Here is an 18,186-nt window from a genome sequence, read left to right on the forward strand (position 1 = left end):
AAGACAACTTATTTTATTTCTCAAATATTACTGCACATATATTACATTGGCATTTGTATTAAAATATTCAATCATTGGCAAAATACTCAAACATTTCATCCGTTTAGATTTGACATCACACTGTATGAACTGGACGTGAACACTGCAAATAATATGAGGTGGGCCTACCTCCTTTTACAATGACCAGTGTTACAATGAAAAGACCAGAACAGGCTCTTTTAACAATTCAGCAAATTAGGCCTAGGCTGTTTTAGAATCATTAATGAGAGAACTGGGGAAAATATTACTGCACATATGATATTACATTGGCATTTGTATTAAAATATTTATTGGCAAAATACTCAAACATTTCATCCATTTAGATTTGACATCTGTATGAACTGGATGTGAACACAGCAAATGATATGAGGTGGGCCTACCTCCTTTTACAAAGACCAGAACAGGATGTTTTAACAATGAGCAAATTAGGCTTAGGCTGTTTTAGGATCATTAATGAGATGCTTTTTAGATCTGATCAGAGACTCAAAATCAGGCACTATGGTAGACAGAGCTACACGTAGGTCATGTTCAGTGTCCAACCTGTTTCTTTGCTTGGACTTGAGCTGGACCAGAGTGGAGAATCCACTTTCACAGAGATAAGTAGTGGTGAAGGGCAGTAAGATTTGAATTGCACGGATAGCCAAGGAGGAATACTCAGCCATGACACTGCACCAGAAGTGAGAGAGGCTTACTTCTCCGAATTTCTTTTTCAGTGTCTGGTCGCATGAAAGCTCAGTCAGCTGATTCTCTTCATTACATGGCAATGCAACGCTTTCGAGGTCAATTCCCAAGGGATCGCGCACCCACTGTTTCTCTTCACTCGATGTCTCTGGGAAGTAATCACGAAACCGCGTTTGCAGTTTCCCGAGGTGCGCCATAATGCTGCTCTTCAGGGCATTTTTGTCCGCGACAGTGTCCAGCTTAAGTATTTCATGATGGGCGTTGGGAAACATGTCCAGCCTGTCTTTGGACATTGTTTTCCCACAGTGCGATCTTCTTAAACACATTCACTTTATCGGACTGCTCGAACTTATTACTGTATGCCCCTTCCCTTGCAAAGACAGTGTGTTTAGGTGCTCGAACACATCAACAAGATAGGCAATATGGGCCAGCCAGATCTTACTGTCAAACAGCTCAGCATAAAGTGAGTTAGTCTTTGAGAGGAAAGCTGCTATTTCTTCTTTCAGTTCGTAAAACCGAGTCAAAAATTTTCCTCTTGACAGCCAGCAAACTTCCGAGTGATATAACAACTGCAATTGCTCTGCACCCAGGTCTTTACAGAGAGTTTTGAAACACCGGCTATTCTTGGCTCTGCATTTAATGTGATTCACTGCTTGTACAACATCTTTCAATGTGCAATCAAGCACTGGCACCATGTCTTTTGCGGCTAAAGCCTCCCGATGGAGAAAGCAATGGTTCCAGGTTGCATTCGGTGCCCTCTCAAGAATTCTTTTCACCACTCCTGAATGCCTGCTAGTCATGCAGGCAGCACCAAGGGATTCCCAAGTTGTAATCCCAGCGCAGTTGTCCCAGCTCAGGCCCACAGAACCCAAGTACAAATCCACAGAGTTGAAAATCTCATATGCCGTTGTAGTGGTAGGCAGATCTCTACTGCAGAGAAACTGTTCTTGTATATCTCCCTCCCAAACATGCCTCACATATACAAGTAAAATCGCATGGTTGGCTATATCCGTGGACTCATCCATCTGTAAGGCGTAATGAGTGCTTGCCTGGACACAGGCCGTAGTCTGTTGCTTTATGTCCTCAGACATGTCTTCAATACGCTTACATATTCTATCATTCGATAGCGGGATTGTCTTCAACTTATCTGCTGTGGCTTGGTTTACCACCTCTCTGACCATATCAGTAGCTGCAGGTAAGATGAGGTTCTCTATGTTGTGGGGCTTTTTGGTCTTTGCTATGCGGTGGGCAACTTGGTACGACGCACCGAGTGCCTGTACCTCTGTGGAGCATGCTGAAGTTAGATGCATTTGCGAAGTCCTTAATTCCTGACGTCACCTCTCAAAATACTCAACTGGTCTATCTTTGACAGTCGGGTGTTTTTGTCTCCAAGTGACGTCTCAGTTTCGAGGGTTTTATGCTCTCATGTGCCAGCAATTCACTGCACACCACACATTGGGGTTTCTGGATGCCTTTGTCCTCAACATAGCTGTACCAGTCCAGTATGGATGGGTGGAGCACAGAAGACGGCAGGACAGAGATCAGGTTGATGAACCGTTATTTTTGTCACACTTTTCAGTCTAACTTAGAAAACACAGACAGCCACACACACAACCGGCGTCTGGTTCGGGGAAGAGCTCCTCTGCTCTCGCTCTCCCTCCTTAAATAGGGCGCGGTCACTGGGAAGACACACACACACACACACACACAGGTTAATTGTCTTCAGGTGTAGTGATTCTGCCACTTACCTTCCCTGACTCCGCCCTCCTGTCACAGACCGGCGCTTGACCACGCCCCCGCTGCCACATACCCCCACCGCCCGACTCAGGCTGGGCGGCCGTCCGGCCCGCAGCCGACTCCCCCCCCCCCCCCCCCCCCCGATGGGAGAGGAAGTCCGCCACGACCATCTGCGCCCCCGGCCTGTGGACCACCTTAAAATTGAAGGGTTGGAGTGCCAGATACCAACCGGTGATCCGCGCGTTGGCATCTTTCATGCGGTGGAGCCACTGGAGGGGCGCGTGGTCCGAACAGAGGGTGAAAGGGCGCCCCAGCAGGTAGTAACGGAGGGCGAGGACTGCCCACTTGATTGCCAGACACTCTTTCTTGATCGTGCTGTAGCGCCCCTCATGCACTGACAGCTTCCTGCTAATGTACAGGACGGGGCGGTCCTCCACCTCCTGGGACAAAACCGCCCCCAGCCCTCTGTCCGACGCATCGGTCTGCAACACAAAGGGGAGAGAAAAGTCAGGGGAGTGTAAAAGTGGCCCCCCACACAGTGCAGCCTTCACCTCGGAAAAAGCCTGCTGGCATTGCTCCGTCCACTGGACCGGATCTGGTGCCCCCTTTTTAGTGAGATCAGTCAGCGGGCTGGTGACATCCGAATAATTAGGTATAAACCTACGGTAATAGCCAGCCAGCCCCAGGAACTGTCTCACCCCCTTTTTGGTCTTGGGCCTCGGGCAGGCCGCAATCGCTGCCGTCTTATTAATTTGGGGACGCACCTGCCCGTTGCCCAAGTGGAAGCCCAGATACCGTACTTCCACCCGCCCAATCGCACACTTCTTTGGGTTGGCTGTGAGCCCCGCTCGCCTCAGCGACCTAAGGACGGCCCTCAGATGTTCGAGGTGCCTCTGCCAGTCATTACTATAGATGATATCATCTAGATAAGCAGCCGCATACGTGGCATGAGGGCGGAGGACTCTGTCCATCAGCCGCTGAAACGTCGCGGGCGCCCCAAACAGCCGAAACGGAAGGGTGACGAATTGGTGTAAACCAAACGGTGTGGAAAAGGCTGTTTTTTCTCGGGATAGTGGAGTCAAGGGGATCTGCCAATATCCCTTCGTCAAATCCAGCGTCGAATAAAAGCGAGCAGTGCCGAGTCGATCGAGCAACTCATCAATACGAGGCATCGGGTACGCATCGAATTTAGACACCGCGTTGACTTTTCTATAGTCCATACAGAACCGGACCGACCCGTCGGCCTTGGGTACCAAGACCACCGGGCTGCTCCAGTCACTGTGGGACTCCTTGACAATGCCCATTTCGAGCATGGTCTCAAGTTCTTCCCGAACCACCTTTTTTTTGTGTTCGGGTAGTCTGTAAGGGCGGCTACGCACTACAAATCAAGTTTATTTGTATAGCGCCTTTAACAATAAATATTGTCGCAAAGCAGCTTTACAGAATTTGAACGACTTAAAACATGAGCTAATTTTGTCCCTAATCTATCCCCAATGAGCAAGCCTGTGGCGACGGTGGCAAGGAAAAACTCCCTCAGACGACATGAGGAAGAAACCTCGAGAGGAACCAGACTCAAAAGGGAACCCATCCTCATTTGGACAACAACAGACAGCCTGACTATAATATTAACAGTTTTAACAGGTATAACCCTCAACTGTCCTCATGGGGCCGTCCTTCACAGGAGCGGTGCGATAAAACTCCGATCAGACACAGGGCACCAGGATGGATCAAGCAGGTCCGAGGGGCAGAAGAGGCCAGCATCTCAATCCCAGGATCAACATGTAACTCAGAGGGACAAATTGGGGGGGGGGAAGAGAGAGAGAGAAAGAAAACACAGGTTGTTAGGTATGACCTAAAAATGATGACTATTAAATCTGTGTGGTAGGCTCGCAGAGACGAGAGTCTTTACATCAGGCATAACACACAACAATGGCATGTTAATATGGTAAAATATATCATGACCTGCTCTGGCTGGATGCTTGATTGGGTGATGGGAGCACACTCCTCAGCAATGATGAGATGCAGATGGGACCCTTAGGGCTGGCCAAGACAATTTAGTTAAATTTCACCGGGTCTGGGACATGCGACAGAATGTCTGACGGCCGATTCCCTGCAGGCTACGATAGCCAGTCGAGGTCTCCACCAAAAGATTTCCTGTTGACTCCATGTAACTCAGAGGGACAGATTTGGGGTGGGGGGGAGGGAAAGAAAACACAGGTGGTTAGGTATGCCCAATGTCACCTGAATAAGTAGGAACAGTATACATATTGCACCGAGTACAAGCAGGGACTCCGGCAACTAACTATAACAGCATAACTAAAAGGAGAGAGCCAGAAGGTAACACAGGCATGAGGGAGCCCCGGGACATAAAGCAGCCAGCCACTACACCGTCAACAAACTCAAGTGAGCAAGCGAGTGGGGACTGACAGCATCCATACATCCCAGTTTACCAAAACACTCTGTCTGAGGACCCTCCAGATCTACTCCTTTACCTCATAAACACCATTAACAAAAGGCTTGACTAAACAGATGTTTTCAGCCTAGACTTAAATGCTGAGACTGTGTCTGATTCCCGAACATTACTTGGAAGGCTGTTCCATAACTGTGGGGCTTTGTAAGAAAAGGCTCTGCCCCCTGATGTAGCCTTCACTATACGAGGTACCAGCAGATAGCCTGCACCTTTTGATCTAAGTAGGCGTGGCGGGTCATAGAGGAGCAGAAGTTCACTCAGGTACTGTGGTGCGAGACCATTTAGTGCTTTAAAGGTCAATAGTAGTATTTTATAATCAATACGAAATTTGATTGGGAGCCAATGCAGTGTGGATAAGACAGGCGTGATGTGGTCATATTTTCTAGTTCTAGTAAGGACTCTTGCTGCTGCATTTTGAACTAACTGGAGCTTGTTTATGCACTTATTGGAACATCCAGACAGTAAAGCATTACAATAATCCAACCTGGAGGTAACGAAAGCATGGACTAGTTTTTCCGCATCATGCAATGACATTAAATTTGTTATCTTTGCAATATTTCTGAGATGAAAGAAAGCTATCTGGGTGATGTTATCAATGTGAGTTTCGAATGAAAGACTGGGGTCAATAATCACTCTGAGGTCTTTTACTGCTGCACGTGAAGAAACAGAAAGGCCATCCAGAGTTACTGTGTAATCAGAAAACTTACTTCTAGCTGTATGTGGTCCTAGTACAAGTACTTCAGTCTTGTCAGAGTTAAGCAGAAGGAAATTAATAAGCATCCAGTGTCTAATGTCCTTAACACATTCCTCAATTCTATTAAGCTGGTGTCTCTCTTCAGGTTTTGCAGAGACATACAACTGTGTGTCATCAGCATAACAGTGGAAACTAATACAATGTTTACGAATAATATCGCCCAGAGGTAACATATATAGAGAAAAAAGCAGTGGACCCAAGACAGAACCTTGTGGAACACCAAACTTTACCTCGGTACGTCTAGAAATATCACCATTTATATCAACATACTGATAACGATCAGTTAGATAAGACCTGAGCCAGGAGAGGGCCATTCCCTTAACTCCCACAACATTTTCTAGTCTATCCAGAAGAATGGAATGATCAATGGTATCAAATGCTGCACTAAGGTCAAGCAACACAAGTAGCGAGACACAGCCCTGATCAGACACCAACAGTAGGTCGTTTACTACTTTAACCAGTGCTGTCTCTGTGCTATGATGAGGTCTAAATCCTGACTGATACATTTCATGGATGTTATTCCTATGTAAATATGAGCATAACTGCTGTGCCACAGCTTTTTCAAGGATCTTGGAGATAAAGGGGAGGTTTGATATTGGCCGATAATTGGACAGCTGACAGGGATCAAGGTCAGGTTTTTTAATCAGGGGTTTGATAACTGCTAGTTTAAAGGATTTGGATACATAGCCAATCGTAAGAGAAGAATTTATTATTTTTAGAAGCGGTTCAATTACTCCAGGCATTATCTGTTTGAATAGATGTGTCGGTAAGGGATCTAGTACGCAAGTTGAGGCTTTTGATGTAGAGATTAATGAAAGTAATTCAGTTTCTTTTAGGGGAGTAAAACATTCTAGCTGATGATCTGATACAGTTATATTGTTAACTACAAGGTCACTTTCATTGTCTAACCTTAAATTAGTAGTTTGAATTTTTTGTCGGATATTCTCAATTTTGTCATTAAAAAAATTCATGAAGTCGTTGCTACTACATACTGCAGGTGTGCATGTGTTGATAGTGGACTTATTCCTGGTTAATTTTGCTACAGTATTAAATAGGAATCTAGGAATATTTTTGTTATCTTCTATTAGGGAGGAGAGATATGTTGATCTCGCAGCACTAAGAGCTTTTCTATACTTCAGGAAGCTCTCCTTCCAAGCTAATTTGAACACTACCAATTTTGTTTGACGCCATTTACGTTCCAATTTTCGAGTGGTCTATTTTAATGTGTGAGTGTCATCATTATACCAGGGTGCTAATTTTTTGTCTCTGACCATTTTCCTTTTTAGAGGAGCTACATTATCTAAAGTATGGCAGAATGTTGACTCTAAGCATTCAGTTGCCTGATCAAGTTCTGCAGGGGCTGACAGTGACCCAATCAAAGTTGACAGCTCTGGGAGATCATTTATAAAGCTCTGTGCAGTAGTTGATGTGAAAGTACGTTTAATACAGTAGCATGGTGAGGTGCATATATTATTACTCAGACATATTTTGAATGAGATGAGACAATGATCTGAGATAACTTCAGACTGTGGAAGTATGACTATATTGTCTACGTTTAATCTGAATGTTAGTATTAGATCAAGGGTGTGACCACCATTATGGGTCGGTCCTATGACATTCTGCTTAATCCTGACTGAATCTAAGATGGACACAAACGCTGTTTTTAAAGGGTCTTCTGGGTTATCGAAGTGAATATTAAAATCTCCGACAACTAAAGCTTTGTCTAAGGAAATAACCAGATCTGAGATAAAATCTGCAAATTCAGAAAGAAACTCAGAATATGGCCCCGGGGGCCTGTAAATAATAAGCAATGGAATTAACTGGGTAGACTTATTTTTCGAGGCTACATACATTATATGGGTATGAAGAACTTCAAATGTATTAAATTTATAACCAGGTTTGTGTGTTACACCTAGATAATCGTTATAAATAACCGCGACGCCTCCTCCTCTGCCAGTTAGACGAGGCTGGTGTATATAACTGTATCCAGGAGGACTCGCTTCATTTAATGCTATATATTCATTTGGCTTAATCCATGTTTCTGTTAAACACAGTACATTAAACTCCTGATCAGTAATGAGTTCATTAACCATTAGCGCTTTAGATGTAAGAGATCTAATATTTAATAGCCCCACCTTTAGATCAAAGGTGCTGGTAACAGCTGTACAGTCAGTATGATCTAATTTTATATTCAGTAGGTTACTGGAACAAACTCTCTGAAAATTTCTACCTTTTTGTTGAGCTTGGGGAACAGACACAGTCTCGATGTAGTGGGCCCTGAGTGACGACTCTGTGCAGCTAGCAGACAGTCGGTTTAGCCTGTTCGTCTGCTCCCTGGCCTTGGCTCTGGATTGTCAGAAATTAACTAGGCCTGTTCTGAGACTATGACCTATGCTGCAGGAAATGAGAGCAGCACCTTCCCGAGTGGGATGGATACCGTCCTGCCCTAACAGGCCAGCAGTGCCCTCAAAATTAGCCCAATTATCTATAAAGCCCACGCTGTTTTCAGAGCACCACCTGGATAGCCAGCAGTTCAGCGACCATAACCTGCTGTAAGCTACATCGCCACGCTGCATTGGGATGGGGCCAGAGCATACTACAGCATCGGACATCGCCTTCGCTAATTTAAACACCTCTACAAAGTTACTCTTAGTAACCTCAGACTGACGAAGGTGTATATCATTAGCTCCTGCATGGATAACTATCTTTGAGAACCTGTGCTTGCCTAGGACCCTAAGATTACCTGCTATGTCTGGCGCCCTGGCTTCCAGTATACACCTGACTAAAGCTGCTGGTGCCCCTAAAGGCTGAGCTAATTTCACGTGCCGTATGATAGAGTCCCCTATAACCAGAGCTCTTTCAGGTTTCTCAGTGGGTGCATCACTAAGGAGAGCAAACCTGTTCGACACGTGACACGGAGAGGAGTGGTGCTCCCGTGGGTGAGCCTCAGCGGTAGCTTTGGCTCTACGCTTATGCCGCCGAGCCGTCACCCATTCGCCCCGCTGTAAGGGCTCTAATGCCAGAGCTGGGGGATTGCTAACTCCACCTAGGGCATCCAGACTTTCCCTAACACAAACTGCACTGTTCTCACGCTCACTAACCTGCTCTAAAGCCTGGACACGCGCTTCTAGCACTGTAATCTTCTCCGTCAGAGAGCTAACTAATCTGCACTTATCACAAGTAAAGCTAATAGAGCTATCGCTAGTGACAGAGGAAGAATGACTAAACATCCTGCACTCAGCACACTGAACAGGCTGAAGGTGTGCCATGATGAAAAGATTCACGTACCTTAAATAAAGATCTGTTGATATTAAAGCAGATCAGATGTGGATGGCCTCCGCTTGTGGTCTTTACACAGGAGGAGAGAAAAAGAAAGCTTTCAGTCTCGGCGTTCTTCCGAAAAAAGAAAGAGAAAAAACTGGGGGAAAAAAACCGAAAAAGGAAAGTGAAAGTGAAAAGTACAAAAATGAAAGCGACAGTACAATAAAAATGAAGAGGATACTGGAAATTTATTTGTAGAAAAAAAGTTTAAAAAGGATTAGTAATTAACGCCGGCACTCGCGGGAAAAAGGACTCGGCGCGAACAACTCAGGAAGCCTCTAGCCCCGGGGGCGTCTCTATGTGGTGCTCTATGAGGTTTGTGCAACCGGGCAGGGGTGAGAACACATCCGAAAACTTGGTCTGCAACTGGGCGACCTCCGTGAGTTGGGTCGGGGAGAGGTGGTCTCCACAGGGGACCGGAGAGGTGCGTGATGCCAATGCCCCCTTTTGGACCTCCGGAACCACTGACACCGCCATGGGGACCTCCTCGTTCCAGAGTTTAAGCAGGTTGAGGTGGTGAATTTGTAGTGCCCCACCCCTGTCCGTTCACCTCACCTCATAGTCGACGTCCCCGACTCGTCGTGTGACCTCAAAGGGCCCTTGCCACTTGGCGATCAATTTGGAGCTCGATGTGGGCAACAGTACGAGTACTTTATCTCCCGGTGTGAACTCCCTAAGGTGCGTACCCTTGTTGTACAGGCGAGCTTGCCGTTCTTGGGCCTGCCGCAAATTCTCCTGGGTTAGGTGGGTGAGCGTGTGGAGTTTTGCGCGCAGGTCCAGAACGTATTGGATTTCGTTCTTGCTTTGTGAAGGTCCTTCCTCCCAATTTTCCCGCAGCACGTCTAGGATGCCGCGCGGCTTACGCCCATATAATAATTCGAACAGGGAGAACCCCGTGGAGGCTTGGGGAACCTCTCGCACTGAGAACAACAAGGGCTCGAGCCACTTATCCCAATTACGTGCGTCCTCGTCTCGTCTCGTCTTCTTCCGCTTATCCAGGACCGGGTCGCGGAGGCAGCAGTCTAAGCATGGAAGCCCAAACTTCCCTTTCCCCAGACACCTCGGCCAGCTCCTCGGGAAGAACACCGAGGCGTTCCCAGGCCAGCCGAGAGACATAGTCCCTCCAGCGTGTCCTGGGTCTTCCCCGGGGCCTCCTCCCGGGGGGACATACCTGGAACACCTCCCCAGGGAGGCGCCCAGGAGGCATCCGAAAAAGATGCCCGAGCCACCTCAGCTGGTTCCTCTCGATGTGGAGGAGCAGCGGCTCTACTCCGAGCTCCTCCCGAGTGACTGTGCTTCTCACCCTATCTCTAAGGGAGCGCCCAGCCACCCTGCGAAGGAAACTCATTTCAGCCGCTTGTATCCGCGATCTTGTTCTTTCTGTCATTACCCAAAGCTCATGACCATAGGTGAGAGTCGGAACGTAGATCGACCGGTAAATTGAGAGCTTCGCCTTTTGGCTCAGCTCCTTCACCACGACGGACCGGTAAAGCGACCGCATCACTGCGGAGGCTGCACCGATCCGCCTGTCGATCTCACGCTCCATCCTTCCCTCACTCGTGAACAAGATCCCGAGATACTTAAACTCCTCCACTTGAGGCAGGACTTCTCCACCAACCTGGAGAGGGCAAGCCACCCTTTTCCGGTCGAGAACCATGGCCTCGGACTTGGAGGTGCTGATTCTCATCCCAGCCGCTTCACACTCGACTGCAAACCGCCCCAGTGCATGCTGAAGGTCCTGGTTTGAAGAAGCCAACAGGACAACATCATCCGCAAAAAGCAGAGATGAAATCCTGTGGTTCCCAAACAGGATTCCTTCCGGCCCCTGGCTGCGCCTAGAAATTCTGTCCATAAAAATTATGAACAGAACCGGTGACAAAGGGCAGCCCTGACGGAGTCCAACATGCACTGGGAACAGGTCTGACTTACTGCCGGCAATGCGAACCAGACTCCTGCTCCGTTCGTACAGGGACCGGACAGCCCTTAGCAAAGAGCCCCGAACCCCATACTCCCGAAGCACCCCCCACAGAATACCACGGGGGACACGGTCGAATGCCTTCTCCAGATCCACAAAGCACATGTGGACTGGTTGGGCAAACTCCCATGAACCCTCGAGCACCCTATGAAGGGTATAGAGCTGGTCCAGTGTTCCGCGACCAGGACGAAAACCGCATTGTTCCTCCTGGATCCGAGGTTCGACTATCGGTCGAATTCTCCTCTCCAGTACCCTGGAGTAAACTTTCCCTGGGAGGCTGAGAAGTGTGATTCCCCTATAATTGGAGCACACTCTCCGGTCCCCTTTCTTAAAAAGAGGGACCACCACCCCAGTCTGCCACTCCAGAGGCACTGTCCCCGACCGCCACGCGATGTTGCAGAGGCGTGTCAACCAAGACAGCCCCACAACATCCAGAGACTTGAGATACTCAGGGCGGATCTCATCCACCCCCGGTGCCTTGCCACCGAGGAGCTTGCAAACCACCTCAGTGACTTCGGCTTGGGTAATGGACGAGTCCACCTCTGAGTCATCAGCCTCAGTCTCCTCAGTGGAAGACATGATGGTGGGATTGAGGAGATCCTCAAAGTATTCCTTCCACCGCCCGACAATGTCCCCAGTCGAGGTCAACAGCTCCCCACCCGCACTGTAAACAGTGTTGGCAGAGTACTGCTTCCCCCTCCTGAGGCGCCGGACGGTTTGCCAGAATTTCTTCGAGGCCGACCGATAGTCCTTCTCCATGGCCTCCCCGAACTCCTCCCAGTTCCGAGTTTTTGCCTCTGCAACTGCCCGAGCTGCAGCACGCCTGGCCTGCCGATACCCGTCGGCTGCCTCAGGAGTCCCGAAGGTCAACATGGCCCGATAGGACTCCTTCTTCAGCTTGACGGCATCCCTTACTTCCGGTGTCCACCACCGGGTTCGGGGATTGCCGCCACGACAGGCACCGGAGACCTTGCGGCCACAGCTCCGAACAGCTGCGTCCACAATGGAGGTAGAGAACATGGTCCACTCAGACTCAATGTCCCCCGCCTCCCTCGGAAGCTGGGAAAAGCTCTCCCGGAGGTGGGAGTTAAAGACCTCCCCAACAGAGTGCTCGGCCAGACGTTCCCAGCAGACCCTCACCATACGTTTGGGCCTGCCAGGTCTGTCCAGCTTCCTCCTCCGCCAGCGGATCCAACTCACCACCAGGTGGTGATCAGTTGACAACTCAGCCCCTCTCTTCACCCGAGTGTCCAAGACATAGGGTCGGAGATCAGATGACACGACTACAAAGTCGATCATCGACCTCCGACCTAAGGTGTCCTGGTGCCACGTGCACTTATGGACACCCCTATGCTCGAACATGGTGTTCGTTATGGACAAACTGTGACTAGCACAGAAGTCCAATAACAAAACACCACTCGGGTTCAGATCGGGGAGGCCGTTCCTCCCAACCACGCCCCTCCAGGTGTCACTGTCATCGCCCACGTGAGCATTGAAGTCCCCCAGTAGCACAATGGAGTCCCCAGTCTGAGCACCCCCCAGTACCTCTCCCAGGGACTCCAAGAAGGCCGGATACTCTATACTGCTATTTGGCCCGTAGGCACAAACAACAGCAAGAGCCCTCTCCCCAATCCGAAGGCGCAGAGAGGCAACCCTCTCGTTCACTGGGGTAAACTCCAACACATGGCGGCTGAGCTGGGGAGCTATAAGGAAGCCCACACCAGCCCGCCGCCGCTCACCACGGGCGACTCCAGAGAAGTGGAAAGTCCAGCCCCTCTCGAGGAGCTGGGTTGGCCTATCACCTAGGACCTGTCTGCCTTGGGAAACCCTAACAGGGGCATAATGCCCCCGACAACATAGCTCCTAGGATCATTCAAGCACACAAACCCCTCCACCACAATAAGGTGGCAGTTCTAGGAGGGGTACGTGCGTCCTCACTTACAAATTTTTTAATGATATTTTTGAGGGTGCGATTGAACCGTTCCACTAAACCGTCCATTTGTGGGTGATACACACTGGTGCGGATCGGCTTAATCCCCAATAACCCATACAGTTCGCGCAGTGTTCGTGACATAAATGTAGTGCCTTGATCAATCAGAATCTCTTTCGGGATTCCGACTTGGGAGATGACGCAGAAGAGTGCCTCTGCAATACTGCGTGCTGAGATATTGCGCAGAGGCACTGCTTCCGGGTATCGCATTGCATAGTCCACCAGAACTAATATAAAGCGGTACCCTCGTGCTGACCGATCTAATGGCCCGACGAGATCCATCCCAATTCTCTCAAACGGGGTCTCGATCAATGGATTTACTAACTGGCATTCGCGGCACGCCGTACACCACCTACGAACATCGCCGCGAATCCCCGGCAAATAAAATCGGGCCATTATTCGGGCTAGTGTCTTATCCTGCCCCAAGTGTCCAGCCATGGGATTAAAGTGAGCCACCTGGAATACCAATTCCCGGCGGCTCTTTGGAATTAAAAGTTGCGTGACTCGCTCTTTAGTTTGAGTGTCCTGCGTCACTCGGTATAATCTATCCTTCGTAATCGCGAAGTAGGGGAAGGACGGGGTGGCGTTCGGCTGGAGCGTTTGACCATCGATTACTCTCACTTGGTCAAACGCATGTCGCAGAGTCTCGTCTCGCGACTGCTCTAATGGGAAATCCGCGAGGGGTTCCCCAATAAAGAGAGGAGGAGCCGGCGGCTCCTCACTCTGACGTGGAGATGACGTGGACGGCTCTGTGACAGCTGCTCCCGCCAGAGTGACACCGGGACCTCCCCATGTCAAATGGCAGGACCCACTCTTTACTAAGCGTCTCATTAAATCCCGAAATCCCGGCCAATCAGTCCCCAAAATTACAGAGTGGGTAAGGTGAGGATTAACCGCCGCCTTCACTATAAATTTTTCCCCTCAGAAAAAAATGTGGACCGACACCAAAGGGTAGCTGTGAACGTCCCCGTGCACACACAACACCTTCACCCCCTGTGCTCCCCCCAATGCCTCGTTTTGAACCAGGCTTTGGTGAATTGAGGTCTGGTTACAACCAGAATCCACCAACGCCTGATGTGTATCCCCTTGGATACTCACCGGTATGCGATACGCTCCGGCCCGATCGAGGGCGGCTTCTGGCACGTCGGGGATCCGAACCACCGTGCCCACTTCCATCGCCGTGCACTGCTGTTGCCAGTGGCCTGGCTCCCCGCAGTGCCAGCCAACCGGCCCGGACTTTCCCTCTGCACCGGTGATCTGGGGCTCACTCACCTGAGGTGGGGGAGAGACAGACACAGAAGGGAGAAATGGGAGAGCACTGCGGGTGCGGCGGGCCGGCTGGGGTGGTGCCAGCCCCCGCCTCTGCGGTGGGGGAATGGGGTGAGGACGGGACACAGGGGGAGAGAGAGAGGAGAGAAGAGACGATGCCATCTGCTGTCCTGCCACCGGGACAGCCGCCAAATGGTCCTCCGCCAGCTCGACTGCCTGATCCAGTGACGCCGGGCGATGGCACTGGACCCACTCCGCAGTTCCTGCTGGCAAGCGCGTGATGAACTGTTCCAGCACCACCTGGTCGATGATTCCCTCGGCATCGCGGTTGTCAGTGAACGTGGAGGACTTCATGGGGCTGATCGGCTGGTGCTCCATCCCAGGTTTCGGCACCACTGTACCAGTCCGGTATGGATGGGTGGAGCACAGAAGACGGCAGGACAGAGATCAGGTTGATAAACCGTTATTTTTATTGTCACACTTTTCAGTCTAACTTAGAAAACACACAGCCACACACACAACCGGCGTCTGGTTCAGGGAAGAGCTCCTCTGCTCTCGCTCTCCCTCCTTAAATAGGGCGCGGTCACTGGGAAGACACACACAAACACAGGTTAATTGTCAGGTGTAGTGATTCTGGCCACTTACCTTCCCTGACTCCGCCCTCCTGTCACAGACCGGCGCTTGGCCATGCCCCCGCTGCCACAATAGCTAAATCCATATTTCAAATACTTGGGGTCGTATTTTCGTTTCACCATGACAGCTCACTAACGTTTTACCGCTCAAATGATTGATATATGTCACAAAATATTCTATTTCCATGGCAACAACAGGCATGGGCCTGACATCAAAATAAAGGTTTTGGGTCAACTAGTAGTCCTAGGTAGCCTATCTCTGTGGCTCTGGGGTCAACGTTAAGTGGTTGCATAAAAAGAATGCGGATTTTTTTTTTGGACACCGCCTCCGCGACCCGGTTTTGGGTCGGGACCCACCAGTTAAGAAACACTCTGAGACTCAGAAGGGATGCTCTATGCCCAATCATGTTACTGACCTATTGCGAGTTAATCTAATTAGGGTTTTGCTTATTTATTTATTTATTTATTTATTTTATTTATTTATTTTTAAATGATACAACTTTTCCGGTCTTTTGTTGCCCTATCTCAGCTTTTTTTGAACATGTTGCTCACACTAAGCTCAAAATTACCATGTATTTAAAAAAAAAATCAATTTCAACATTTTGATACATCTTTGTACTATCTTTCGATGAAATGTAGGGTTTTCATGATGAGCAAATCATAACATTCTGTTTTTATTTACATTTTAGCAGCATCTCAACTTTTTTGGAAGTGGGGTTGTAGGTTTTATTGTATTAGTCAACATATTTTTATGCTCTATGAATCTGAGATGAAATCCTGACCTATTTTGCAGGCCACATAATTTATAGCTGTTCATATTGCACACTGCATATAAGTCATTTACTGTATGGTCTTGGAAATGAAAAATAAGAAAAGGATTATGAATGGGGTTGGGAAGGACAGCTCAATAAAAAAAAAAAAGCATTGTATTTTGATTTTAAAAAAAAAAAAAATCATATACAGGGCATGGAAGTTCTTTGACACCATGGCAAAATATTTTTTAAATTGTACAGTGTGACTTCAGCTGAACCAAATATTAATATTTATTCTTTTTTCCCTTATTGTAGTCATTCTACAAAAAGCATTTTGATACTGAAGAAGACAGAGTAAATGAACTCTTTCTGAAAGCAGAGAGCAGAGGCGTAGTGGTAAAAAAATGGTAATAAACATGTTCCTCAGTATATATGCTGCAAATAAATATGTTGTTGCATGATTGTATCAGTTCCATTGTAGGTCCCAGCACATAAATCAGGAATCCTACAGAATCTGGAAAACGGAAGCTTATATAGGTAACTGTGGTTATAAGACTGCACCAGGGGTGTTTTCTTTTTTGAAGTACCAATTTCAAAGTCATCACTTGTGATTGTGAGCCCACATGGATGACCAATAAAAGGTCCCTGCTATGTCACCTTTGCCTTATGGTTATTCACAACGACTTGAGTGACACAAGTGACTAGGTAATTTCCAGTTAATCAGTTATATACTTTGGAACCAGAGCAGTCTGTGTATTAAATTTGTCACGTGTACGTCCTATAGCGCATCTTGCCACATGATAGCAGTCATAAACTGTGCTGATACCATACTTTAGTGAGGATTACTGTTGCTCAAATTGTTGACCTTGTGCTCAAGGTCTGAGAATAGCGATCACTCACATTTCTGAAATGGTTCAGTTGAGGGTAAGACTTGTTCAAAATTCTGATATTTTTCTTTCTTTGGTATAGGAATGACTCAGAGTGCTGATATTGTTCGACTTTGCATATGAGACTTGCTAAAAAGACTGATAGCCTATCATTATTGAAGATAAGATGCATGTAACATTCTGGTACTGTTCTCAGTTGAGGGTGAGAATGACTCAAACCCACTAAGGACCGAAGTATACTTATGTGGACATGGACATGTGCACGGGTTGTGCACATGCTGCTGTGAATGTGTCAAGCTGAATGTATGCGCGCTACCACTACTGGATTGGTGCATCACTGCAGACTCAGTTTTGCACATGCACAGTCGATGTGCACAAGTCCATGCAAACACATTTTGGGTGATGCATGGACAGTCAGTGTGCACTGTGCTGATGATGACAAATTGTCACGAGCACTGTGAACAGAAGTATACTTTGGTCTTAAGACTACATGAGTTGCACTGAAGCAACATTAAGTCCGTAAATTCTGGTGAAGTTGGATGGCAAGCTCAACATTGCCACTTCAGTGTTTGCTAGTGAACTTCTGGTTGTCTTTCAGTATTCCGCATTTTCTCAACAACCTCCTTGAAAACTTGCCTCTGCAGACCTCTGTGTCTGCATTGGCCAGATATGTTGTTGGCTCATAACAGAGTCAAGAAGGAATGCGTGGCACATGAGTTAAGCCTCGTACAATTGAACAGTTTGCGAAGGATATGCCTGTGTTTTGTGACTGATCTAAATCCTGTTGTTTCATGTGAGAACATGACCTGTCTGGCTGAATACCTGCTGTTGGAACTGTCTGCCAATCAATTGTCCATATCAAGGTCAAGGTGTTTTTTGTTGTTGTTTTTGTTTTTTCTTCTTTTTTTAAAATATCATTTCAACCATATACAGTTGGTACAGTACACAGTTAAAACGAAACAATATTCCTCCAGGACCATGGTGCTACATTAACATCACAGGACTACAAATCTACAAAAAACACTGCATATATATTATAATTTGCATACCACCACAATGAATTTGAATTGAAGCAATCAAGATGTGATTGAAGTGTAGACTTTCAGCTTTAATTTAAGGTATTTAACATAAATATTGCATTAAACTTTAAGGAATTACAACTATTTTTCATATAGTCCCTCTGTCATTACAGGCTCAAAAGTAATTGGACAAACTTGCATAATTATAAATATAAATATTATTTTTTGGATATTTGGATGTAAATCTTTTGCAGTCAATGACTCTCTGAAGTCTGGAACCCATGGATAACACCAAATGCTGAGTTTTCTCCCTTGAGCTGTATTGTTGGCCTTTACTGTAGCTGTCTTCATTTGCTGCTTGTTTGTGGGCCTTTCTGCCCTCAGTCTTGTTTTCAGTAAGTGAAAATAATGCTCACTTGGGTTGAGGTCAGGTGACTGACTTAGCCATTTCAGACCATTCCATTTCTTTGCTTTAAGAAGCCCTTGGGTTGCTTTTGCAGTCTGTTTTGGGTCATTATTCATCTGTAATGTGATGCACTGTCCTAACAGTTTTGCAGCATTTGACTGAATCTGAGCAGAAAATGTCACTCTAAATGCTTTAGAATTCGTCCTGCTACTTCTATCAGCAATCGCATCAATAAACACCAGTCACTTAATTCG

General features: G+C 47.5%; 1 protein-coding gene across 12 annotated transcripts in view; it reads left to right on the forward strand.

Annotated features, from left to right (window-relative positions):
- gucd1 (guanylyl cyclase domain containing 1) overlaps positions 1-18,186 on the forward strand; it is a 103,948-nt gene that overhangs the window by 23,843 nt on the left and 61,919 nt on the right. For 11 of the 12 annotated variants that reach the window (XR_009655505.1, XR_009655506.1, XR_009655507.1 and 8 more), the window contains exon 4: positions 15,936-16,027. The exons of the other annotated variant lie outside the window; for it this stretch is intronic. Coding sequence is in view for 6 of the 11 variants with exons in the window: in XM_060931809.1 (XP_060787792.1) it covers positions 15,936-16,027 (92 nt within the window). In the remaining 5 variants the exon portion in view is untranslated. The remainder of the gene's footprint in view (positions 1-15,935; positions 16,028-18,186) is intronic. 12 annotated transcript variants of the gene reach the window in all.

The sequence above is a fragment of the Neoarius graeffei genome, chromosome 10 (assembly GCF_027579695.1).
Source record: "Neoarius graeffei isolate fNeoGra1 chromosome 10, fNeoGra1.pri, whole genome shotgun sequence".
NCBI classification, from domain to species: Eukaryota; Metazoa; Chordata; class Actinopteri; order Siluriformes; family Ariidae; genus Neoarius; species Neoarius graeffei.